Source organism: Eremomyces bilateralis (assembly GCF_010015585.1).
Source record: "Eremomyces bilateralis CBS 781.70 unplaced genomic scaffold P152scaffold_8, whole genome shotgun sequence".
Taxonomy (NCBI): domain Eukaryota; kingdom Fungi; phylum Ascomycota; class Dothideomycetes; order Eremomycetales; family Eremomycetaceae; genus Eremomyces; species Eremomyces bilateralis.
This window is the reverse complement of record NW_022985074.1, coordinates 564,930-588,931: the sequence shown is the minus strand read 5'-3', so window position 1 is coordinate 588,931 and position 24,002 is coordinate 564,930. Positions and strand designations below refer to the sequence as shown.

At 52.2% G+C, this 24,002-nt stretch overlaps 7 protein-coding genes across 7 annotated transcripts; 3 read left to right on the top strand and 4 right to left on the bottom strand.

The window, feature by feature from the left end:
• Positions 1-1,909: 1,909 nt before the first annotated feature.
• On the bottom strand, positions 1,910-3,905 carry P152DRAFT_435281 (eukaryotic translation initiation factor 3). The gene is made up of 3 exons (XM_033677523.1): positions 3,459-3,905; positions 2,372-3,409; positions 1,910-2,319 (listed from the first exon to the last, which is right to left on the bottom strand). The coding sequence occupies exons 1-3, from the start codon at positions 3,786-3,788 to the stop codon at positions 2,239-2,241; spliced, it is 1,449 nt and encodes a 482-aa protein (XP_033534587.1). The 5' UTR covers positions 3,789-3,905; the 3' UTR covers positions 1,910-2,238.
• A 1,428-nt stretch (positions 3,906-5,333) lies between these two features.
• On the top strand, positions 5,334-6,446 carry P152DRAFT_513964 (uncharacterized protein; the record flags this gene model as incomplete). Its single annotated transcript, XM_033682832.1, has 3 exons — positions 5,334-5,733; positions 5,778-6,013; positions 6,072-6,446. 3 exons carry the CDS (start codon positions 5,334-5,336, stop codon positions 6,444-6,446), a joined length of 1,011 nt encoding a protein of 336 aa, XP_033534586.1.
• A 138-nt stretch (positions 6,447-6,584) lies between these two features.
• P152DRAFT_458131 (OPT-domain-containing protein) lies at positions 6,585-10,590 on the bottom strand. The gene is made up of 4 exons (XM_033679385.1): positions 8,872-10,590; positions 7,792-8,822; positions 7,552-7,744; positions 6,585-7,481 (listed from the first exon to the last, which is right to left on the bottom strand). Exons 1-4 carry the CDS (start codon positions 10,285-10,287, stop codon positions 6,762-6,764), a joined length of 3,360 nt encoding a protein of 1,119 aa, XP_033534585.1. The 5' UTR covers positions 10,288-10,590; the 3' UTR covers positions 6,585-6,761.
• Positions 10,591-10,979: 389 nt separating this feature from the next.
• P152DRAFT_458128 (mitochondrial chaperone BCS1) lies at positions 10,980-12,884 on the bottom strand. The gene is made up of 3 exons (XM_033679384.1): positions 12,496-12,884; positions 12,251-12,447; positions 10,980-12,199 (listed from the first exon to the last, which is right to left on the bottom strand). The coding sequence occupies exons 1-3, from the start codon at positions 12,691-12,693 to the stop codon at positions 11,059-11,061; spliced, it is 1,536 nt and encodes a 511-aa protein (XP_033534584.1). The 5' UTR covers positions 12,694-12,884; the 3' UTR covers positions 10,980-11,058.
• A 956-nt stretch (positions 12,885-13,840) lies between these two features.
• Positions 13,841-14,975, top strand: P152DRAFT_395890 (uncharacterized protein; the record flags this gene model as incomplete). The annotated part of the gene is made up of 2 exons (XM_033676327.1): positions 13,841-14,374; positions 14,439-14,975. The coding sequence occupies 2 exons, from the start codon at positions 13,841-13,843 to the stop codon at positions 14,973-14,975; spliced, it is 1,071 nt and encodes a 356-aa protein (XP_033534583.1).
• A 2,898-nt stretch (positions 14,976-17,873) lies between these two features.
• On the bottom strand, positions 17,874-19,598 carry P152DRAFT_481828 (uncharacterized protein). The gene is made up of 2 exons (XM_033681851.1): positions 18,822-19,598; positions 17,874-18,761 (listed from the first exon to the last, which is right to left on the bottom strand). The coding sequence occupies exons 1-2, from the start codon at positions 19,128-19,130 to the stop codon at positions 18,261-18,263; spliced, it is 810 nt and encodes a 269-aa protein (XP_033534582.1). The 5' UTR covers positions 19,131-19,598; the 3' UTR covers positions 17,874-18,260.
• Positions 19,599-19,883: 285 nt separating this feature from the next.
• Positions 19,884-23,542, top strand: P152DRAFT_435268 (timeless-domain-containing protein; the record flags this gene model as incomplete). The annotated part of the gene is made up of 4 exons (XM_033677522.1): positions 19,884-19,958; positions 20,011-20,248; positions 20,296-21,035; positions 21,083-23,542. The coding sequence occupies 4 exons, from the start codon at positions 19,884-19,886 to the stop codon at positions 23,540-23,542; spliced, it is 3,513 nt and encodes a 1,170-aa protein (XP_033534581.1).
• Between the last annotated feature and the right edge of the window lie 460 nt (positions 23,543-24,002).

Here is a 24,002-nt window from a genome sequence, read left to right as displayed (position 1 = left end):
CAAGCAATTTTTCCACCGTGCCAAGTCGAGCGGCGTATCCCAATTTGCCATGAGCAAACTTTTCATACAAGTTTTCCAGAGAAGAAGATATTCGAACACCTTGCGCCGGCTTTTCGGCTTGGGAGATGACATCTTCCATATAAGCGCGCATCGGCCCGTCAATCTGGAAGGACACCGGTTCAAGGCGCCGAGATGTAAGTCCTCTCCCTTCCCGAAGGTCCTCGTGATATTCCGCAAACAGCTCGGAATGCTGGTTCGTGAGTTCAACCGCCGCGAAAAGGAAGGCGGTCCGTACCGCCTGGGAACGTTCCAACATCAGCGCCGGAGGACCCAGTGGTTGGTTGTCAAGACAGATTTGGACGCGAGAATACTCGAATCCGAGACCGTAGGGGTCCGTCACGGATTCGTCGAATGTGATTCTACTGTCGGGATGGTTGCGTAGGAAGAATCGTATGAAATCGCTAGCGTTGTCAAGACTAAGCGCCTTATAGTCGCGTAGGTCGAGCCGTTTTGATGATTCGCGAGACCTGAGAAGCTCAAGTTGGCTCTTGCAATGCAGAGCGGCATATATCTCGGACAATGCGACATCTTGAGCTTCTCCAATCCCAACGACACCAAGTTCATGGAGGGAGATCGTCGTTCGAAACAGCAACGACCCCGTTTGTGACTCCACTCGCTCGACTTTGACGTTAGGAAAACAGCCAAACCGAGAGGCATAGTTGAAGACTTGCAGCTTGGAAAACCGTTCGCTGCCTAGGAAGTCTAACGTCTCGGCCTCCTTCTTCCGTACACCCGCATCTTTTTTCCGCAGCCAAAAGGAATTCAGCAGTCCCGCGTGGTCCAGCTTGGCTACCAAATCCAGATATGCGGCTTTTATCGCGGCATCCTTTGTTGAACCTTCTCCCAGAGCCGCGATGCGCTTGCTCTTTCCATCTAGTAATATCTGCATGGAGCGAAAGCGTGGCTCCTTGGAGCTTTGTTCCCGAGTTCTGAAGGCCCATTGTACATCGTCAGGCAGGATTTCCTTGAATGCTTTGTGAATCGCGCTGCCAGACGATGGGTCGAATAATTCCGGTGGTAACGAGGGATAGGAGGACGCCTGTGGACGGGCTTGCAATTGCACAAATGCATCTTTGTCTACCCGGTATTTTTTCAACCAAGCATCTAGGCGAGAATCGGTCCAAGAACGATCCGGAGGCACATGTTGTCCGCTTTCGATATGTGTTGCTGCATCCTGTGTGTGTTCGTTGTTCGAGGTACAGCCCAGTTCTTGTCGATGGCCGCGGGCGACACCAGAATGGAAGGTTCTTGATGGAGTCGTGCGATTCGCAATTGGTAACTTGAAGCCATACCCTTGATTTACGAGGTGTCGGCTTCTCTCTTGACCGAGGGCTTTGCTACCTGTCGATGACTTGTCGCGTGGGCTAAAAGAGGATATCGTGTGAAGCTGTCTGCGAATAGGTCGAGAGCAATTGATGCATAGTGTCTACATCGGGGTCAGAAAGTGCCATGTCTTCAATCTTGCAAGTCATACCGGTCTAGAGCCCATTCCTAAGAGCCATAAGATCCTCTGAATCGCATCGGCTCCTGCAGAACGCAGGAGTCTACTGCGAGGTCCCTGCAGTTTGGCCAGGTCAAAAGGAAGACACAATACGCGTAGTGTGTCTAATCCTCAGTGTTGTCGAGCTTAGTAACATACTGTTGCTCTTTTAGGTGGGAATTGAAGTCCGAGCAACTACGAGATGATTTCTTATGAGCTTGGAAACCCGACTCGAGAGATATTTCTGGTCACGTGCTTGAAAATCGTGTACCCTTGACAGGCAGGGGTCTGGACCAAATCCGACCCTGCATGCCATGAGTCCACAACATCGCTTTAAGGCAGAACACATTCTCGGACCAGACCAATTGAACGTGAAACATCCATGATTTCATGTCTAACTATGGTTGTTTGTAGGAGCCTTGATTACAGGTAAAGAACGGACTGGTGGCATCAATAATAGGCATCACCGCTGTCCCCAATTTGTCGCTCAAGATCCTCGGTTTGAAGCTTCTCCTAGCTTCTATGATTGGAAGTCCTCGTTGTCTACCTAGTACTCGCTGACGTGGTGTTCAAGAGTTCGAAGTACGATATGCTTTCATGAACTCTTGAATGACCATAGAGTTACACGTGAAACGCCCCCATATCCTTCTATGCTACTCATTTTTGCGTGTTGATACGTGATCCGAGACGTGTCACCTCTAATAGGTCCTTGCCAGGTTTCTCAAGTACCAATCTACGAGCCTTCTCCCGACCTTCGCTTCGGAAACGTGGATTAGATCCTATAATTCCCAGTCAGTAGTTGAACTCAAACGGTGGACCACGGAAACTTACCCCTTCAAGAGCATAGTCAAGCTCGCTACTGTTCACGACCTCGCCATCCAACAAAGCGCCTTCGCTCCACCGGACCTGTCTACTCCGCTGCTTGGTCACCAGAAGCCAGCTCCTCAATTTCTCCGGCTCAATTTCCAAGAATCCGGCCAGCTTCTCCAGATCCATGGTGGTGTAGAGTTTCAGGTAGCTCTTGACGGTGGGAGACCACATATGGTTCTTAACCTCCTCCATAAAGATGGCGCAATGGTGGTCGATGGGATCCACGTTGATCTCCGGGTTATCGAAATCCGGCGGGGTTGGGGAGATGAATTTCGGGCACGCGGAACGGAAGAGCTCCTCGAAGATGGGAAGGGCTTCCGGGCCGCCTCGCTGAAGTCGGTTGAACTTCTCGCCGTACTTCTCTCGGAGCGCCGTGTGGATGGTGTCATCGAGCCGGGTGGGGTGGAATGCAACGCAGATGGCGATCAATGCATGCATTTGGTCGTTCTTTTTCGCCACGTTCTCGTACTGCGAATTCTTCTGGAAGTTCTTGGTCCGGGAGACATAGATGAGGATGTGGGAGAACATGCGGATCGCATCGGCGTATCGGCGCATCATCATGTAGGAGAATCCGACATAGTAGTAGGTGGTGAAGTGAGCGGCCATGACTCGTGCGAAAGTGGCCTTCTTGTTCAGTTCGATATCGTCCAGCGTCTTGATGGCCAGACTGAAATCGCCAAGCAGGCAGTGGACTCGGAGGAGTCCGATTATTGAGAAATATCCCAGAGATTTGTAGAGTTGTCGATTGCCATATTCTCCGGCAAATTGGCTGGGATCCTCGCCTCTTCTGCTGGCTGCCAGCTGTTCGGTGATCTGTGATTTTTGGATCAAGGAGTAGAGCACGTTGAGGACACTGTAACAGCCCCATGTATTTGGGCTATCGCGCAGGATCTGAATTTCCGCCTCATTGTCGGCTTTCAATGCGACCCGTTGTCGGTGGCTGCAGAAGCTGTTGAACTGGTATATGAACTCGTCGATCACGTCCCATGCCCAGTAATGCTGCCAGGTGGTCAGTGACACGAGTCGCACAATATTCCCGAGACCTTACATTCGGCATTTCCAAATCCACCGGCCCCTCCGAATTCAAGATGAAGTGGAACAGCGTGCAATAATTGTCGTAGCTCGCGAACTTGGTCTCCAGCGACGCCTGGAATTCTAGCGGGGTGGCTGCCGCCTGTAGTTGTGCGTGGATGTCCTGTCCCGCGCCCGTACCGATGGACACCGTTCGTTCCAAGTCGTCCATGCCATCCTGATTGTATTGAACCTGTTCCCGGTAATCGTTCACAAGGGCATCTTCTTCGGCATCAGATTCGTCGGCGACGGCGCGAACGGCTTCGTTCCCTTGGGCGTACTGCGGCACACCTTGCCGGAGACTCATGGCTTCTGGCTTTCCGGGGGAGGATTCTTCGTGACGGTCTTATGTACCCTCTGTTCAATCCGATAGCACCTTCTGGATTGGAGGTCTAGGCTTTAGTTAGGGTGATGATAGGAATTGATGCGAATGTCGAACTCTTGGCATGAGGTTTCGAGTTTCGCTAAACTGCAGAATAAAAGTGGGACCGGATCGTTGATGTGGTGTACTGGCCAATGAGAATTCGACGTGATACTGGTGCCTTACGTTATTGCCTTGTAGCCTCGCGATGCAGAGCAGGAGCACGAGTCGTGATCACATCAATCGATGAGAAGACAGCGCTTTCACCTATGATCAACCTTCCCGTGCTCTAGTAGTACTTGGTCCCGTTGTCTTATTTGGAAGCCCTAAACAGTTCTCTCAATCGCATGCCTAATGCCTACACAAAGTGAGTTTAACAGCCTAATCTGATCATCTATGGAGGCTCAATGTAGTAGCATTATCAGTACTTAGACCTACGTTCGGACTTTGATTTCCATCACGAGGGTTTAACTCGAACAGTTCTAAAAGTCAAATTGTCAAAACCAGGAGATATCAGGCCACTTGGATGGGCTTGAGAGTCTGCCAGACACGTTTCGAGTTTCACCGCAGCCGACACAATGTTTGTTTCAAGACACTGCTCGATTCAAGACACTGCTCGATTCAACTTCCCGTTCTTTGATTCATGCTTTTCCTCTTGTCTGTTATCATCTTAATTCTAATTAGGCATACATTTCCTTGATACTTCACGAATAAGTAGAGCATCCGCTTCGATTCTTTCGGTATATGTTCTGTAGCATCGAAGGTTTCGAAATACGAATTGTGGCGTTGGGGCACAGATTTATATGCTTGTCCTCTTATCAATGCTTGTCTAATCTTGCCATTGCCCCAGGCACTGCATCAATGGATCATAGTTCTACACATTTTGCCAAAAGTTGATGGACTTTAACTCTCATCACTCCCTTGCTTAGGTCTATTGTTGGAACATATCATGCGCTGTAACTCAATCACTGAATATCTTCCCTTCGAGAGAACCCCGATTGGAATATACATCGTCTTCTCAAGCGGGCTCTAGCAATGTGGATTCGATTGGTCTCATTTAATCTGCTGGCCGTGTGTAAGGTGCCTTACCCTATGACTGACTGTCTTCTAGAACACATCCCCGTTGTAGGATAAGGGCTTTGCGCCAACTCAAACAGACAAGGAAATTCATATGCACAGTGAAATACTTGACAATTTCAAAGAATACGGTGTCTCTTCTCTGTGTTTATGCCACCTCGAACATGGGGCTTAAGAGTTGGCCCTGCGGGGTGCTTCGCAGGTTTCAAGATCGCCGTCTCGAAGACCGACTTTCCTTCAGTTGTACCAGTCGTCGTATTCATGGGTATTATATATTAGGCAACATCTCCTTCTCCGAACGGGCTTTCAAATTGTTCACAGACTCATCTAATTGCATAGAGACGTCCCTACCTTTCTTTCTGATTGTTTGGTATATTCAATTGTTTCTTGCTAGTGCGGTATCTCCCTTTGAATATGGAGTATCTCTCCTTAGTTTCTATCCTCCCAGCGCTGGTCGCTGCTCAACAACAGGGGCCTGCCAACAATGGTAATAAGGGTATAAATCCTAATCCCGACCCCAACTTCGACCCAGCAACCAACCCAGGAACTTTGGGTCCCTTCACTCCCGCCCGCGATCCGTCCCCTCAAGCAACCGGTGACCCCCATCAAGTTGATGAGCGTTCCAAGCAAGCCATGCAACTTGCCATAAGCAACTGGATGACCGACACAGGCATTGTGACCGCATTTCTGAACGCCGGTACTGGCGCAGCGGAAGGCGACGAGTTCAACGTGATCGCCGACGGCGCCTTCAAGGCCGAAGTGGATGAACTTTCGCAGAAGGCCGTCCTCGACAGCGTGATTGGCAACGACCCGCGTGTATCGGTCGCCAATCTGACGCTCACCAATGGCGTGTTCCAGTCCGTGGTCGACAATCTACAGATCATGTCGGTTCAGGGGAAGAGCAAGGCAAACTTGATGATGAGATCAACCAGAACCGCTGCGTGCAAATATTGCCGTCGATCGATACGTACATGGTCGTCGCGGCGGAGGCGATTGGTATGAATGCACAACAGAGGCGTGCGGTGAGACCGGATGCTTGTGGGAATATATTAGCGAGTCAGCAGGAAAATGTCGAGGCCTTCCCTAACGTTCCGGTATGACATATTCCATGATCATATGTCACAATTAATAGAGTATATTAATCAATCACAGGGCGCCCCGGGTGGCGCACCTCCAGGAAAAGGTGACGGCATCATTGACGGCGTTCCTGGGGTTGGTCAACAAGGCGCCGGCAATCTTCCTCCCGCCGACACTGCCTTTCAGAACCAGAGGCAGGCTCAAGGTTCCCCAGTCCAAATAGACGGAGATTCGCAAGGTGGTGGAAACAGTACCTCGCACGCGGCCAACACACGCTCTAGTAGCATCTCTACTAGGACCAGGACCGGGAGGAATAGCACTGCTAAGGGAGCTCAGACAGCGGTCTCGAGCAACCGAGAGAATAACGGATCCACGGCTAACAAGCCTCTTGATAAAATTACGACGCCGCAGTTGGGCTTACCGGAATTTTCGTATAACAAGCCGATTTAGACAGTGGATGCATGATAGAAAGGCTCACTATCGGCAGTGTCAGCCAGGGCGCTTCACTGATTGTCATTGAAATTGTATTTTGTATATTATAGGTTGTCGGTAACGTTCTGGAATGGCATTGAAATGTCCTTGTCCTTGGCCGCACAAGCTAGACTTTGGTTGTTCAGCGATAGTTAGATAATTCTACTCCGAGAAACCTGTTGCAGTTCTAGGGTACAAGCTGGACATACAAACGGCTCTTGTCCTTAACGAAGAACGAGAACAGGAAGCAACGGCATAGACCAATATGCATTTCTATTGTGGTATCCTAATCCTCTACCTCCACGTCTTCGGCCCAAAAAACCCGCCTTTCGGCACATCTTTATATGCACACGCCTGCCAATCGCACCCCTCCTTGTACACCTCCGTCCCCCACCAACTAAACCCTTCCATCCACCCGGGATACAAAAATCCAAAGAAAATCGCTGTGACCCCCACCGCCAGCCCGGAGTCCAGCGCTGCGCTCAGCATCATGGTATACTTCTTCCACCACTCCCGCCGATGCCGCGCGACCAGGTCGTTGAACACCCAATTCACCAGCGCCCACACGCTGAAATTCAGCCCCGTCGCCGGCGGGATCCACGACAGCCCGCTGAAGAAGATGGGGAGGTTGACTTTCCGCCAGAACGGGCGGCTGCGGGTGCTAACGCGTGCAAGGTACCAGACCAAAATCGGTGTCAGCGCGCCGACCGGGAACGCCCAGAGGAGCCGAGCGTAGAGGCCGTCGCCGCCGAAGAAGCGCTGGGGACCGACGAGGCCCCAGAGGATGCTGCCGTTGAAATGAACGCGGGCGAGCGGGCAGGTGAAGCCGTTGATGGCGTCGGGGGAGCAGATGCCGGGGATGTGGGCGAGCATCCAGTTCATGACGCCGAGTTGGGTGAAGGAAGCGACGAAGGTGGCGGCGAGTTGGAGGACGAAGAGGGTGCGGGGGGGGATTTTCATGTAGTGGCCAAGTTTGAGGTCGGAGGCGAATTTGATGCCTTGGAAGGCCGTGATCTGGGGTGCGGTTAGCGGGATGCGGTGTAGATAGGGGGCGGATGAGAAGAGAGATCTCAACAGTACTTACGTAGCCGTAGGTGGTGAAGACCATATTAGCGACAGGGCGGCCCGGGAAAGCGTATCCGCAGATAAGTTGGCAGAGAATGTAGATGCTGATGCTTTGGTTTGTGGTCGCGTTGATGATGCCGATAGGGATAAAAAGAATGGTACAAGTACCCAAGGCCAAGACGAGGCCGTACCAGGGAAGATGAATAGGGTAACTGAAGACGTTAGTGAATATGAATGGACGGGTGTCTAAAAGACTTACTACTCGACGGTAAAGATAGCCAACCCCAGCATCGACAGTCCCGTCAAAAGATACCACCACATCGGCACGTCGTCGTACCTTCGCATCAACCTCGCATGCACGTCCTCCTGGTCCATCAAATTCTCCGTATCCGGACTCGCGCTCCCGGACATGTCGGTGCTGGTCCTTGATCGCATCGGCTGGATCGGCTCGGAATCGTCCTCATCGTGCAGCAGCCGGTATTCTTTCTTCGCCTCGGTCCTCGCCTGACGCATAGCGTCCTTCGATAGCTTAACGATGTCCTTTCCATGTTTGCAGATGGTGTGCGTCAACAGCGACGACAGGCCCGCGAACTGCATGCCGTAACTTAGCACGTATGTGATGGGCAAGAACACCCGGCTGTATTCCTGATACGCCTCGATATCCAAGAGGAAATCCTTGGTCAGGATCTTACTGACGTCGTAAACATGGCCCCTGTTATCGAAGACCGACGAAGATAAGATGGGCATATATGACGAGTACAGGACGTTCGAGTAATAGAGCAACGGGGCCGCGATCCACATCACGGACAGCATCCCCGCCATCACGTTCATCGCCGCGTGAAACGGCACGATCAACGGCGATCCAATGTACGCGATCTGCGCCCAATCAAACGTCATCGGAAACAGCCCCAGGCCGGAGACCACGCCGAACAGGTTCGCGACGACAATGTTCCGCGGCGCGAACCAGGTCATGACGTTGAAGTAGCTCATGGCCGGCACGAGCAGGCCGGGGAGAAGGTAGAACGCCATAGAGCCCAAGAATACGTAGCTGAAGAAGCGGGCGCGCGAGATGGTCCAGCCGTCGGCGGGGGCGTTGTCTTTTTCGTATAGAGTGTTGAAGAGGCCCGCGGTGGTGAGGGCGCCGGGCCAGATCATGCCGCTGGAGCGGACGAGGAAGATGCGGGTGACGCCGGCGAGGGAGTAGCCGAGGATTTGGGTGGAGAGGACGAGGAGGATTTGGTAGAGGACGCCGAGGTCTTGGTGGTAGAACATCTTCTGCTCGACGATGACCTGGGATGGCATTAGCGATACGACGTAAGGGGAAGGATGGGTAGCATACGTCGGTGGCGAACGCAAAGCTGAAGGAGACGTTGCTCGCGATATAGACGCAGCAATGCTCTTTATAATTCCACCGTCCTTGTGCCAGCCATAATCTCCATCTCCTCTGCCAGCGTTCTTCTCCCCCCTCCCTCACGCGACCAACCCCACGCGCAGGCCTATCCGTCCTCGCCGTTCGCTCCGCCAACCAGCCATCCACAAACCCCTCCACCGGATCCCCCGACCGCTTCCAAACAGCGTCCCATAGCTTCCCCAGGGGATGCACCAGCAGCAACGCGATGGTCGGATTGATGCTCACGGACGGGTATCGTAGCGAGAAGAACATGTTGGTCGCGGACCCAAGGACCGCGAAGAGCATGGAGAAAAACCACATGCGCGGCGTATTGATCGAGAGGGTGATGTCGTCGGTTTGCCGCGTGTTGGCGCGGACCTGGGCGTACGGCGTGGTGTCCTGCCTTTTGGCCCGGCGGCGCGCTCGGGACCGCCGCCGTGCCGACGGTGATCGAGCAGAAGTAGTCGAGGTGCCCAAGGTCTCTCGGTCAGAGTCGGAGGGGGATGACGACTCGGGGTTCTCTTCGTCGTCGAGTTTGGGGCCAGGGGCGGGGTCCCGGTCGATCTCGAGCGTCAACCTCTCCCCTCCGATGCCGAATTCCACCTGCCCGGCGAAATCGTGCGAGGGCAATCGACGGGATCTTGGTCTCGGTCTCGGCACGCTGCTGCTCTGATTCTTCCGTCTCCTTGCCTCGCCCTCCGTTTCATTACTCGTGTCCCGCCCTGAAAGTGAAAATGACCGTCGTCCATATGTTCCATGATTCCCATCCTGTCCTGGATCGCTTCGTTGTAGCCTTGTGTTCCGACCGCGATGTATCCGGAACGTCCTGCTCCTGTCGTCTTCGTCTCTGTCATGATCTCGAGATCGAGGCCTGCTCGAGGAGGGAATCCCGCCGTATCCCGTCCCCGACACGGGGTTGTTGAGGAGGGGTGTACGTGACATGCGGAGGTCGAGCGGCGCGGTGGCCGGATCCAGATCTTCTTCCGTCACCGGGGTGGAATAGCCCTCCGCGTCGAAGTCGCGAGACGCAGGCGAGGAGGGAGGCAGAAGAGTCGAGGCGGCGGGATTCTCGGCGGAGGGATCATGGGGCTCGTGATGAACGGGGGTATCGATATCGTGATCTCGTGCTAGCAATAATAGATCATGGCCATTCGGGGGGAGGGTCTCACGCGACGCAGCGGAGGACAGCTCTTGCAGTTCCAAATCGGGTCCAGGAGGAGGGCTAAATGTCGACGGTAAATGGAGGGAGGGTGGTGGTTCATTATTGTCATCGGAGTGGGGGGTTAAATCGTTATGTTGGTCATGTTCACATTCTTCACCGGCGTCGTTTGAAAGGGAGTGGGGAGGAGGGCGGGCGTTCGACATGGCCTTGCGGCACCAGTGACGCGACCCTTGGAAGGGAGTGTGGTATACCCACCAATACCATAAAAATACTTTAGGTAGGAGTAACGCAGGTTAGGTCGTATTAGGGATGGAGGTGCCTAAAGCCGAAGGACTAAGGAGTGTGCAATGTACATTATTCCCTACTAGCTAATGGGATGCATGGATGGCCCGGAAGGTGTTCCGATATTAGATGTGATTTCAGTATGACCCAAATGCCTGACCACTCCCATTCTGGCATATCCACGTTCCACAACGAAGGTCAAGCTTATGCGGGAAGGAATTCATGTTCACTCTGTAATTATCCGGCATCTACGAAACTTTGGACAAAGATCATGAAAAAGTGTTCCATGTCATCCGGGAGTGGATGGTCCCGTCACCACCCATGGGAACAGGTTCGATCCCGAGCCAACCAGAGTGCCAAAATCCCCCGTGGATCAGGGCTGACGATCGAAGACAAGGATATGCTTGTGTGCAATCGTTGTCCCACTTGCATTTCAAGTTTTCAACAAAGATGCAGATGCGATTATCAGTTATCTTACTTGATCTTATCTGATCCGATATCAAATTATCAGATGGACGGGAGTGGAGGACGCTATTGGCCTGGGCATTATTGGCGACAATGACGACTTGTTGAACTTAGATCCCTATTGTGAAGCATTTGCATATCAGAGTTTTCTTCGTTCCACATCGGCACATCACTAAATCCTACAATCTACGGGTACATACAACATGGATCTTACAAAATCTTCCCCTCTAATGCACCACTGACTCCTTTAGCGTCTCGCCCCCGGCCGTGGGATGGCTCACCAGCTCCTCCGCACTCCCGATAGCGGCCTCCATATCCCCTTTGTGATACAAGAACAACCCCTGCAGCGCCGCCGTGCTCACCGAATCTACCAACCCTAGCTGCCGCACGCGCTCCAAGAACCGCCCCTTCCCCCCTTTATCCACATCGAACTCCTCGTAGAACCGATCCCACAGCTGCCCGATCTGATACTCTGTGGCCTCGCCCAACCGCACCGTCATGTCCACCCGCCCTGGACGCACCAGCGCCGCGTCCAGCCGCTCCACGTGGTTCGTCGTGAGGAAGATGATCCGCTCTTCGGCGCTCGCGACGCCGTCCAGCGCGTTCAGCAGCCCGGAGAACGTCACCGTGGCGCCGGCGTAGCCGTGCTCGTCGGCCTGCTGGCGGTTGACGAAGGCGGCATCGGCGTCCTCGAGGAGGACGATAGTGCGGGGGGGGATTTTGGTGAGGAGATGGTTGAGGCGGTCGTCGGTGAGGCCGCGCTCGCTGACGTTGAGGATGGCGATGTTGAAGTCGAGCTCGCCGGCGAGGGCTTGGATGAAAGAGCTTTTGCCGGTGCCGGGGGGCCCGTAGAGGAGGTAGCCGCGGCGGTAGGGAATGCCTCGGTCGAGGTACCAGGTGCGGGCGTCTAGGAATGCTTGGATGTCGTCCATTATCCGTTCCTTCATCCCTTCTGCCAACACCACCGAGTCCAGTGGTCGTTTCCGCTTGGGCTCTCCGAACGGCTTCCATTCCGTTCCCCACGCTGTGTATATGATGGTCTTCCCCTCCTGCATCTGCTGATCTAGCTGCCGAGCCTCCTCGAACAGCTTCTCAAATATGTGTCGGTATGCCCATAACGTGGTGAGAGTGACGGTTTCGAATGGTTCGCCCTTCGCTAAATCGAACGTCTTCTCGCGCTGTCTATTTACTGCAATAAAAGCATTCCCGTATCGTAGAATATGTCGTCCCTGACCTGGGACCAGGCTGAAATGCGTCGCTATCGAGCCATCGGCCCGGTTGGCTCGTACGGTTTGAATCTGGAGGTGGTGAAGATTTGGCGTCAGTCGGCGGATGATCGAAGCAACTATGCCTTTCGGCTCTGCGGACCTGATGACTGTCAGTCGGAAGCCGCACCACCTCTCACCCAACGCGACTCACCCAACCGCCTTCGAAGCGCCCTCATTCAACTGTGTCCGCTGATGAAAAGTCATCCAATTCAACAGCCATCGATACGCTTCGTCCGAATGCGTGATCTCCACATTGACCAACAGCCGCCGCCGCAGCAGCTCCGCCCCCCGCTTGACGCCCTGCTGCCCGACCCTCATCGCAGCCGCGAGCGCGGCGAGGCCGAATCCCTTCCAAAATTAGCCACCGGTTCGCGAATTCCAGCACGACGAACATACCGCCGTGAAGAACGGGTTGCCCGCGAACTGGGCGAACAGGGAACCATCCTGAGAAGCCGCGGTGGCATTCTGCTTGCCGGAAAGCGGTTGGAAGCGGCTGTTGACAAGTGTGATGGGGTCGTTCGGCGGTGGATTCGAGATTGAAGGAGCGGGGGGAGGCGGCGGCGGCGAGGACGATGGGGAAGGATTCGAGTCCATGGAGGAGGAAAGAACGGTTTACGCCATAGGCAAATGAGCGGCAAGGGAATGTTGCAGGATATGTAGGTTACATGGGAAAGGAAAGGTGAAAAAGATTAAACAAGCACAGGGGATATGATATCGCGGCTAATAGCGGTCTATAAGAGGTCTATAAGAGGTCTATAAGAGGTCTAGGTATGCCGCATGGTCGATCGGATGGTTAAGAATTCAGCATAGGGCTATTAGCGATTGAATGATGATGATTTGCAGTGGCCCAAGCTCCTAAGCCCCTGCCTGTTCTCCTTCCCTCTTGTGGCTCCGTCACTCCCTGTGTCACTCCCTGTGCCGCAGCGTGGACGGGCTGCTGTGTCTCGCTATCACTTTCACACACTCTCCATACGAATCAAGACTTGTCTCTTTTCTCAATACAATAACTCATAAGAAGGCCGCGTGTACAGCCTAGAATTGCATGTATCTTCATTGCCTCGCCTTTCTTGCAAAATGGACAACCATCAACTTCCTGCAGATCTCTATTCGAGACTAGCTCCTGCTTCCCATGTCCTCGAGATGGGGGACAGGGTCACCATCGAGAGGTCTCACTTTGAGGCCTTGCTTCGTCGGTGAGTGCTAAGTTATCTTACACAAACTATGCCTTACCACGAGGTTGCTAACTCCTGTGATACAGAGCCAACTTTGTATGTGTAACCTTTCCGAGTCCTCTCGACTGCCGGTTCTTGAAGCATGCCCTCACATGTCCGCACCATGGCGAACTACCCCCAGCAATCAGCAAGAAAAGCTACAAATCCATGGGGATACAATAAAAGTCTCAGCCTTTGCGCCCGAAAGAGCTGGAGGCATGCTTTATGGGCATCTGGCACAAATTCTTGCCTTCAGATATTGGAACTATGCCTCAAGCATCAAGCTACTCTATGCTAACCTTACAACTACCCATAGGGTGAGACGGATACCGGAAATATCACTGACGGTCCGATCTTTGTCAATAGTGCAGAGTATGAGCGATTGGTATGACTCTAAACTCTCTTTATATGATATGCGTCTACTAACGGTCCCAAGCTTCAAATCGAACGTGAATTCCGTAAGCTGTTGTGCTTCTGGCATATACTCCACTGGTCTAACAACAGCAGTCAACCTCCGCCGAACCCTCTTGATGAGTGGTGTCACCCACGAACAGCTCGCCATCCTGACTAGCGGAGGTCGACAAGCAACGTACTATACCCCGAATGATGTCCCAAGCGGGGACGTCACCTTCCAAAAGCCCCTGCCCAACCCCCTGCCTATTAGGAGACCATCTGGGGACATATCGAACATATCCAACGGCTCCTGTCCGACCACATATTACCACAACAACCCAACTACGCTGAGTGGTCCCCACGGCATAGCGCCACGGTCCACCAGCTATGGAGCACCGGACTCTGACAGTCAGCCTGATAGGGACAGCTCCGCCGCCCCAGACAGTGTCCCGAAGTATCCGAACCCCCAGGCTGAGAAACGTACATTGTACTTCGGCAACCTGTCGGACAAATCTACCCACAGGGACCTCGCCAACATCATCCGCGGAGGAAGACTGACGGATATCCACTTACGTCCCGAACAGCGCTGCGCCACGGTCACCTTCGTCGAGGGAGCAGCCGAATTCCTTGCGTTTGCAAAGCGGAATGACTTCTACTTGCACCAGAAGAGGGTACGCCTTTCCCTTTCATTCCCTCCTACTTTCATCCTATTAGTGCATTATCTAACCTCTCCAGATCGACATCCGTTGGAACGATCGCCAATTCCACACCACACCTCACATGGCCCACAAAATCTCCCGCGGCGCCACTCGCAACCTCGTCATCCGTGGTGGGTACCCTCGCCTCACTGAGTCCGCCATTCGCGACGACATGGAGCATGTTCACAACCTCGTCATCCTCTCGGTGACCGTCCGGGACTCCGATATCTACATCTCCACTAACTCGATCAACTATGCCATGTTCGCCCGCACATGCATGACCTCCCGCCAACCCTACCGCGGGCTGCGGATCGAGTGGTATGCGGACGAGTGCGCTGAACCCCTTCCGACGCCCAGGCGGTGGCAGGTGCCCTCCCAGATGCCGGGTCCGAGGGTCATGAAGCAGCCGCAGGTTAACACGGTGCAGCTGGCGAATCGGTTCGGGTTGCTGAATTGTGAGGGGACCGAGGATGGGAGTGACCTGGATGGTGAGATCGATGATGAAGAGAGCAGCTCCTTCGAGAGGATCGGCGGTGTTGGGGTCATTTGGGCTCCGGAGGGAATTGCTGCGTAGTTGCTGAGATCCGTCCTACGATTTCCGGTGTATTCTGCTGCTCATGGAGTCGGTACGGTGATGTCTTCCGGTCTGTTCTTCCTTTCCGTTCATCGTGTCCGTTACTACTCTGGCATTGCATCGGCTTTACCAGCCGATATCGCGGGGCCACGGCCCGTCCCATTCATTGCACTTCCTTCCTTTCATTCCGAGGGGGCGTTCGGTATGGCCACGGTGTCCCTCACCTCCTGCTCCAGAAAAAATGCGTGGTCGTTGATTCAGCGGCGGAGCACGGCGATCATTTACTGTTTACTTCCCAGTCTTTCCCGAATTTCCGGCTACGATACCCATTTGTTATCAGCGCACACCCGCGATTGCATTCTCAGTCCCGTTCACTGCTTCACACCCATTCCATTGTTGTTTGAGCGTCATTATGTTTTTCTAGCGAGCGAATATGCGGCACTGCTATCGTCCGGCATTTCAGACGTGCAGCAGCAAAAATTCGGGTATCATGTATGTACCTTCAATGGTAGACGGCCATGGCCGCTTCTTCAACCCTCTACTTTCCGTCGTCCCAGTCAATCCGCCTTTTGGAATCAGGTTTTCATGTGTCGTGTTGTACAGTCACATGCCTCGTTGCCTGTCGTTGACTCCCTCCCGACCGGAACTTAGTAAGAGGCACCCCCACCCTCGGATGAACACCATGCGGTACGGTAATAATGGGAGCCTGGAATTCCGTACTAAGACATGTGTCTTACTAAGAGACACCCCCACCCTCTGATAGAAACATGTACCACAATGCGGTACGGTACGGTACCGTAGACAATGGGAGACTGGAACGGTTACTAAGACATATGTCTACCCTCCAGACCAGGGAACGATGCCCTATGGTAGACCTCGACGTGTGTCTTAGTAAGCTGTACCTTTAACCCTCGAGATAAGTGACTGAAGTGACTGAGTAGTAAGAGCCTGGAAAGGCTTACTAAGACCTACATCTACCCTTCATGCCTGACTTGCCCCACGGTTGGTGCTTTTTTTAGGGCCTTTCATACCTCAAGGCCCCTTGATGTGTTAGTAAGAGACATGCCCACCCCCGAAAGGGCGGTTAGACAGGGCTACGCTGGGGTCGACATCAATCTTAGTAAGACACCTCTTTGCTCTTCAGTGAGGCAGTTTGCTACAGTCGATGCTGGCGTTGGCGCCTGAGCTTTATTGTTAGACTCTTACTAATACATGCCTCCACCCTTTTGAAGGTAGCTACGGGAAACTCTGGCCCTCCGCATCTACGACGGAGAGCGAAGCGTGCGCTCATATGATGTTCTAGCGGGCATAAAGGTCTCCCCTAGCTTACTAACACATACCTCTACCCTCTGAGGAACAATGGGTGCGTACGGCGTACATTGAGGCCTTCCTGCTTCCTAACATATGCCTCTACCCCCAGGAGGAACAAAGGGTGCGTACGGCATATATCATGGTCTTACTAATATAGCCCTCTACCCTCTTAGGAGAAAATGCATGGCGATGGGTGCGATAGATACTTTGTATCAAGATCTTACTAATATATACTTCTATCCTCTGGGGAACGGAGGACTGGCGCGGCACCGAACCAGGTATCAACTAATTAAAGGTCTTGCTATCTTACTATTATATACCTCCACCTTTAAAGGGAACGAAAGGTGCATTATAGGAGACATAGCAGACACAGTGGACATGGCGGATACTCTTCTCCAGTCTCCACTGTCTTATCACTGAGCTGCACGCCGCCATATCTACTTCCAGGGGGTGGCTGGGATAAGCTGAACCCAGCCGCCCCTGTGAGGCACAGAACTGAAGCCCACCTCTGAAGGCATGTTCACGGGTAGTCTGACATCGCTCCTACAAGGTACAGAAGGCATGTCTGGAAATAATCTATCAGGTAACCTTCCTTTAGACGTAAACCAGGTACTAGTAATATCCATTATGCCAAATCCTCGGGTACCAGAGAGCACATCAGCCACTGATCTGTCGCTGTTTAACCAAGTTATAGTTTATCTCTCCATCGATTTCCGAGTTTCTGAAATAACAGGAAGATGTTTTCAGGGAAGGTTCCCAAGGACATTCATGGGTAACCCCTTGAGGAGCATCCGTTGGGGACCACTCAAAGAGCATTAACAACCTCTCCTGGCTAGATATCAGACAGGACGCCTTGAAAAGCCTGAGGGATAGCTGAACCTGAATTTAAGAGGATATCATACATTAGAACTCCAATCAATTTCGCTTGAGTTCCTACAAAGACATTTATCGACCTTCGCAGCTCACACTCCTTAAGATCCTTGCTAAGACCTCTCACGCCCCTACTATTTTGTAGTAGTAGTTCGGAATAATTTCAAGGCCACACTGGGAAGGTTTAGAAGAGACATTCGCTAGTCATATAAGAAGAATCATTCCAGGAACCCAAGGATCTTAGGTATCGGCTTCTACGGGCCACTCCTAATCATTGTATAAAGGGTTTGGACAACCTAGAAGAAGAACTACAATCTTCATGTCTTAGACATATGTCTACCCTCTTGGCGAATCGACCCTCCCATATGGGGAGTTCACCTACTGGGAGTTCACCCCACGTGCCTATCCTCTAAAGTCATTTACCTTTATAGGCGACAGTTGGGCGGTAAACAAAGACTTGTGAAACTGCCAATTCACCTCTCAAATCGTATTCTTTTCTGGTCTTGAATTGAAGGGCGGACAGGTAATATCTAGTAAGAATGTCTGGCATGAGTCTATATCAGTTAGCCTCGATACCAGACCATTACTAGGACGTGTTCAACAGGAGATATTCGTGTCGTACAATGAGATCAGCATTTTGTATTCATCGTACTGCATTTAATCGAGCATTCATGGTAGCCAGAGCGCTGTAAAGTGTGCTCGAATCATTCCAGGTTGGTTTCCAACAAGCCTAGACGGCAAGGTGCCACTCAATCTCTGTATAAGTACCGTTGAGCTCTAAACATGATTTTCTACGGAACAATCAGCACGGTTCAGGGTATCAGGAATTTTCATACCCTACTGTCACGAAGACGCGAAAAGGCCGACCTGAAATCTTTCATTCTTAACTGAAGCCTCACCATCAGGCTTTCAGCGACCACTCACAGGGCCTAAGAATTTCCATCCCATGCCACCAGTACTGAGGCAGGAGCCATTTGGCAATAGCATCCTTCTTGTCACTATATCAAAAGCAAAATCTTGACCCCAATACCCCAGTCCTAAACGCCATATAACTTCTCAAACGAAGGAGAACCCTGAACGAAAGACGAAGTATAAAGCCCAGCTCTATGTCCCCCTCGCACTCGAAGCCGAAGAGCTCCGTCTCTGCCGTAGCAAAACTTCCAGTTCTCGGACTTTCTGTCGTAGCGCTTCATTCTCTTTCTTCGCTTCCTCCAACTCATGCCTATACATAGCCGTCTCCTCATATCGTGGTGACGTCAGGCCTATGCTATTCGATCGTAAGGAAGTCCCATAGGGTGCGCCTGCCTGCTCCAGTTGTACCGTTCCGGCGGAGGGTCGGTGATGGTGCGGTATGCTCGCAGTTGCGCTCGTCAGAGGTATCCCTATATGTGCTGTGGTGACGCTTCCTCGGGATACGCTGCTGGAGCTGCGGTGCCTTCGTGATGCGGTCGGATGCGTAGGTCCCGCCAGGGAGACGCTCGTAGTGGTCGTGGATGGGTCGGAAGGATCGAGAAGAACGGGGGCAGTGGAGGTGGAAGAAGTAGTGGAGGCCACTGACGCGGAATGTGCTCGAAGAGCCGCGAGTTCACGGGTTAAGCGGTTGACCTACGGCACAAGATACCAGTGAGTACAAGGAGGACGTTGATGCGGCGCAGATTTACGTACCACTGCTTCCTGCTCTTTCTCCAGCTCCGAATGCAGCTCTGCGGCGGTGAGGGGTCGAGGATGTCTCATAGGGACGCCGCTCCCGGACTCATGGTTGTGGCTGCTGGAGACTGGGCTCAGCGGCGGAAATGGGTGGGTGTTGGTGGGCAAACCGCCTCCAGGCGTGGCCAGTGGCAGCGGAGGAGGATTCATGGGGTAGATTTGAGATGTTCGGCGCGAGGACGAGGTGGATGGTTGCGGGGTTTGAGCAGCGGAAGGACTCGTTGGAGAACGAGGAGATGGAGGGACGGAGTTGAGATCCGGAGCCATTCTGAGATTTATTTAAGTGATGTCGATCCTGCCGATGTCGTCTTCTACTCCTGACATGCACTGGATAATTGGGAGGACAGGTGCAGGTAGATTAATAGAATACAGAACATGCGCGGCTAGTTGAAGTAGGCTCGTGGATGCCACGGGAAGTTGTTACGTTAAGAAGCCCATGATAATCGCACTTCAACACCCTCGTGATGAAAAGGTCTGTGCTGGATGTCCAGTCACCGAATTCTTGAGAGAACAAAATCCAAGGCCGACAGGAGCAATTGTTTTTGTTTCGAATGAGGGATGCCTTGGGCGAATCATCGTCATCATGCGATTCAGGAGGCAGGGACGTCCATATGAGCGGATTAACGTTCCACCGCGGAGAGCGGAGGAGTGCTTGTCCTTGGGGGAACATCAGTGGAAGCTGGAACCAGATACATTGGGCTTCGAGCTGAATATTTATTTATTTATAGAAATATGGCCGCTGCTTCGTTTGCTCACTCATGGCGTCTAGACAGCTCGATATACTACGTGTAGAAAGATGCACTTTGGAGGGCTTACGGTTGCTAACAAGTTGGCGGAAAGTCCTGGCGAGGCAGGAGGTCCGGAGTGGAAAGTGGCAGCCACGCGACCCCTGTTCCCGACGCGTCCAACAGAATTTCAACGCGTCTCTCCGCGTTTGAACCACCATCCATGAACGACCTCATTCACCTCCATGGCAATGCAAATACCCTCCAATTCATACCTTCCACAAATGATTTGAATATGGAGATCGACGATTCAAGACCGTCCACTGTGGACCCAGAAGTCCGGGCGTATGTTTACAGTCTTGTCACGGCGGTAGGTCCTGCTTCACATCTCAACAGCTCGCATAATAGCTAACATGCAATAGCTCGGAGGATCGAGTGCTGAACTCGACGGGCGTTATGTACTAGGCGATGACGCGCTTGCTGTTCTTAAAGACTTGCGAAGATGGCTCAAACATGTGGACGAGAAGCTCAACCGTTTCGATGTTGCCCGTTCAATGGCGGAGGCCAATTTGCTCCGTGGAGACCTGCTCCAGATATTAGCATCATTCCCGGAAAATATCCCAGAAGGCGGTTTGAAATTCAAGGTCGCTCTGGCTTGTCGTACGTAATTTCTACGCCTATTCCTCATTCCAATCTAACCTTGGCAGTCGACTTAATGGTCACTTTAACATGGCCATTGGACATCGACGATGCACAGATGACGGTTGGCCATCATCGGCACACCCCGTATCTTCAATTAGCTCAGGCTGGCTATAAGAGAGCCATCCTCGGTCACGATACTACTCAGATTCTCCGTACCATTGTGCAGATTACTATTCCTTCAATGGCTCAGCCTCGCAATGAGAGAAATACCCGAGATGAAGATATCATCCGTCTTGCTCTCTACTTCTTCCGTAACGTCGTGCAGATTGCGCATCCCGCGGATCTGCCAATGGACGGCGAAGAAGCGGAGATATCACGGTCTGCCACTATCGACACGTTCGCCGACCAGGATATCTTTCCATTCCTTCTGACAATCGCATCGAGCATGGGATCCGAGTTCGTACAGCAAGACGTGATCACCTTAGAAATTCTGTTCCATCTTTTACGCGGTATCAATCCAGCCAAGCTCTTCATGGAAGAGCAGCAGTTGGCCAAGTCGAACACGAAAGACTTTCGAGACTTGTTGCAGAAGGAGAAGTCAATGCTCTCAGAATATGCGCGGCATGCACCAACGAGGCATAATCGATTCGGAGCAATGGTTTGGGTGAAGCGGGCCGACAACCGCATGTCTACCGTCTCTGGACAAGATGTTCTTGGAAACTCTCAGCGGACTCTGAACAAAATGGACAAATCCAAGAAGTGGAACAAACCAAAACAGCGGAGCCGTAAAACTGGCGATGACGGGGTAAGGCTCAGAATCAACTTCTTTTAGCGCGTACTGATCGGTTTTAGGCTGAGTTCGACGTCGAAACGCCACTGAGTCCATCGGCTCGAAACCATTTACGAAGTTTTATTGAAGACTTCTTGGACTCATCCTTCAACCCACTCTTTGTGCAATTGCGCAAAGCCATCGAGAGGGAAGCTGACCGAGTGTTAAAATCTCATACTTCGCAGTTCTTTTACCTCATCTCATGGTTTCTGAAGGCCGAATGCGCTCGACGGGAGAAGAAATCGGCGAAAAGCAAGGGAAAGACGGTTGCAGAGGAAGACGAAGGATTCTCTCTCGTCGCGAGCGTGCTGAACCAGGAGACGTTTATCTTATTGAACCGATTCATGCAGTCCGGGGTTGACAATAAGATGAACATAGACGTCAATGCAGGGATGAAGTGCTTCACGCAAATCTTGCTCACCATTCAACAAATGGCCGAGAGCTCCAACGAGGACGACCAGGACATTGCGGACAACATCCAGAACCGAATTTTCTACGAAGAGTCTACGCACGATCGGATTATCAGACTGGTGCGAAGTTATAAGGATCAAGGTTTTGGGTACTTGGACGCCTGTACTGAGCTCGCGCACGTATTTATTCGGATGCTCGAGCATTATTCGAAACAAAATGCCGACCTCCAAATTCGTTCGAAACGTCGTGCTCGCCGTAAGAAGAAGGAGAAGAGGAAAGAAAAACAGGCCAATAGCGGCGAAGATGGGAATCAAGAGGAAGATCCACAGGAAGACTCGGAAGAAGAAGAGGAACAGGACGCACTGCAGACAACCAAAGAAAGGAAATTCGACTTCATGCGGTTCTCTGCCCGATTCGTCAACGAAAATTGCATCAATACCTTCATTGCATTCACTAAGTTTTACCATGAACTTGACGCACAGCAGCTGAAACGGGCGCACCGATTCTTCTACCGAGCAGCATTCAAGTTAGAACAGAGTGTTCTTCTCTTCAGGGCAGACATCATTCGGCTTTTCCACCGCATGATCGAAGGGCCAAATGGCCTGGATCGCCAGCATGCTTCATTTAAGGAGTGGAAAGAGCTGGTTAAGAACGTGCTCCGGAAATTGATTAAAAAGGTCGAGGAGCGACCCGAACTCATTGTCGAGATTCTATTCAGCAAGATGTCCCCCACGCTGTATTATCTTCAACACGGCTATGACAGAGAGGTGCCCAAGAGTGTGCCAAGGGTGGCGCCTGAGTTGGAACTCACACCAGGATTGAGTAAAGAGGTGCAGATCCAAGTTGCAGTGAAAGCAGTCCTGTTACAGGACAAATCGGGCAACGCTTTCTGGGTCCAGTCGACTCTTGAAGAGATCCTTGAAAAGCGTAAGAAGCAAGAAGCGGATGCCACTCGGCAAGGAGTTGATGCAATTGCTTGGGCATCTGAAAATCCAGATGCCCCGGTTCCAAGCCGCGAAGAACCGAAAATTGCTCCAATCCCTCTCGAATCAAACGATCCGGACAGGCGAAAGGCCATGGTTAAAGATAGCAAGTTGCGATTGTTGCTGAGCGTACTGGGGTTGCACTGGGCAGATGGTAGTGACGGGACAAAGCTTGGTTGGGTATTCCCCTCTGAAATGGGTTGGCGCGAGATTGAAGAGAACTTTCATTTCGTTTCGGAAGCTCTAGGGCTAGAAGAAGGCGGAATGGACGAGACCCTAGATTATTCCGATTACATCCGTCGCAAAATCGTGCCTCGTCAACGAGCCGAGTTTGACGATGATTCCGGCGAGGATGACTTCATTGCCAACGACGACATTGAAGAGCTCCTGTTCCCTGTGGGAGGCCCAACCGCCCGCAAACCGGACGCATTGGAGAAGCCCAAATCGAAGCGGAAGCTGAAGAACCGGGGGGAACTAGATGACGAAGAGAAAGAGAGACGGGCCCGAGCGAAACGAAAGGCGGAAAGCGAAAAGCAAAAGAAGATCAAGAGCGCGCTGTTTGTACACAGCTCTGACGAGGATTCAGGGGACGATGCGGAGTTCTTCGCCCAGGAGGAGAAGAGACGGGAAAACACAAACCAGAATATTCGCCAAGCTTTGCTCAACCTGACGACAGGGTCAAAGAAGAGGAAGTCCGCTGTCGAAGGCGGAGAGAAGGACAAGAGGAAGGCCAAGAAGCGGAAGAGTATAGCTGGAAGCGATTCCGAGCTCTCCGATGCGAGTCCCTTGCGGACCTCGAGATCGACCTCTCCACGACCAACGGACCAGATCCTCATTTCGAGCGATCATTCCAGCGACGAATCGGACGATGAAACTCCAATATCTTCACAGCATCATGTTGAGCGAAATACCGGCGACGTGGAGATGAGCGATGTTGATGAAGAACCGGCAGCAGTCAAGCAAACAGAGACCTCTGCACTGAATGGCAACAATGCTCAAAGTGATAGTGAGGATGACGTGCCAGTCAAACGCGCACCAGCTCCTCGCATGCGGGCGGGCTTTGTGATCGATGACTCGGATGAGGAGTAACGGAAAGAGATAATGAGCTTTGGGGCGTTGTTTGGATCTCTGGGAGGATTGTATCATCACTGGCGAAGATCGATGGCTTCGGAACAAAGGACATTAGTGTCATCAATATGGCATGTAATGTAACAAGTTCCGCCCTTAGATAAGTATCGATCAAATCTTACAGCGGAACTTTGAGACGACTCAATGTGCGTGGCTAATTCCGGACTGGGCTATCTGGCCTCGAACTTGTCATCAAATAGGGGTATCTCGGGTTCTTCATCCACGGTTCTGCTCGACGGTACGCGACCAAGCAATAAACCAGGTCAATGGCTACCATTTCGATCGACATGCAACACAGCATATTCACGTCCAAAATGACGTCGGTTTCTGCGATCGTCTTGGTTGTAAAACTAACGGTAGAATTCTTCGACCGTAAAGGTCCTCTCTGCTCATCGCTCCCTGGCTAGGTTTTAAGGGGTCA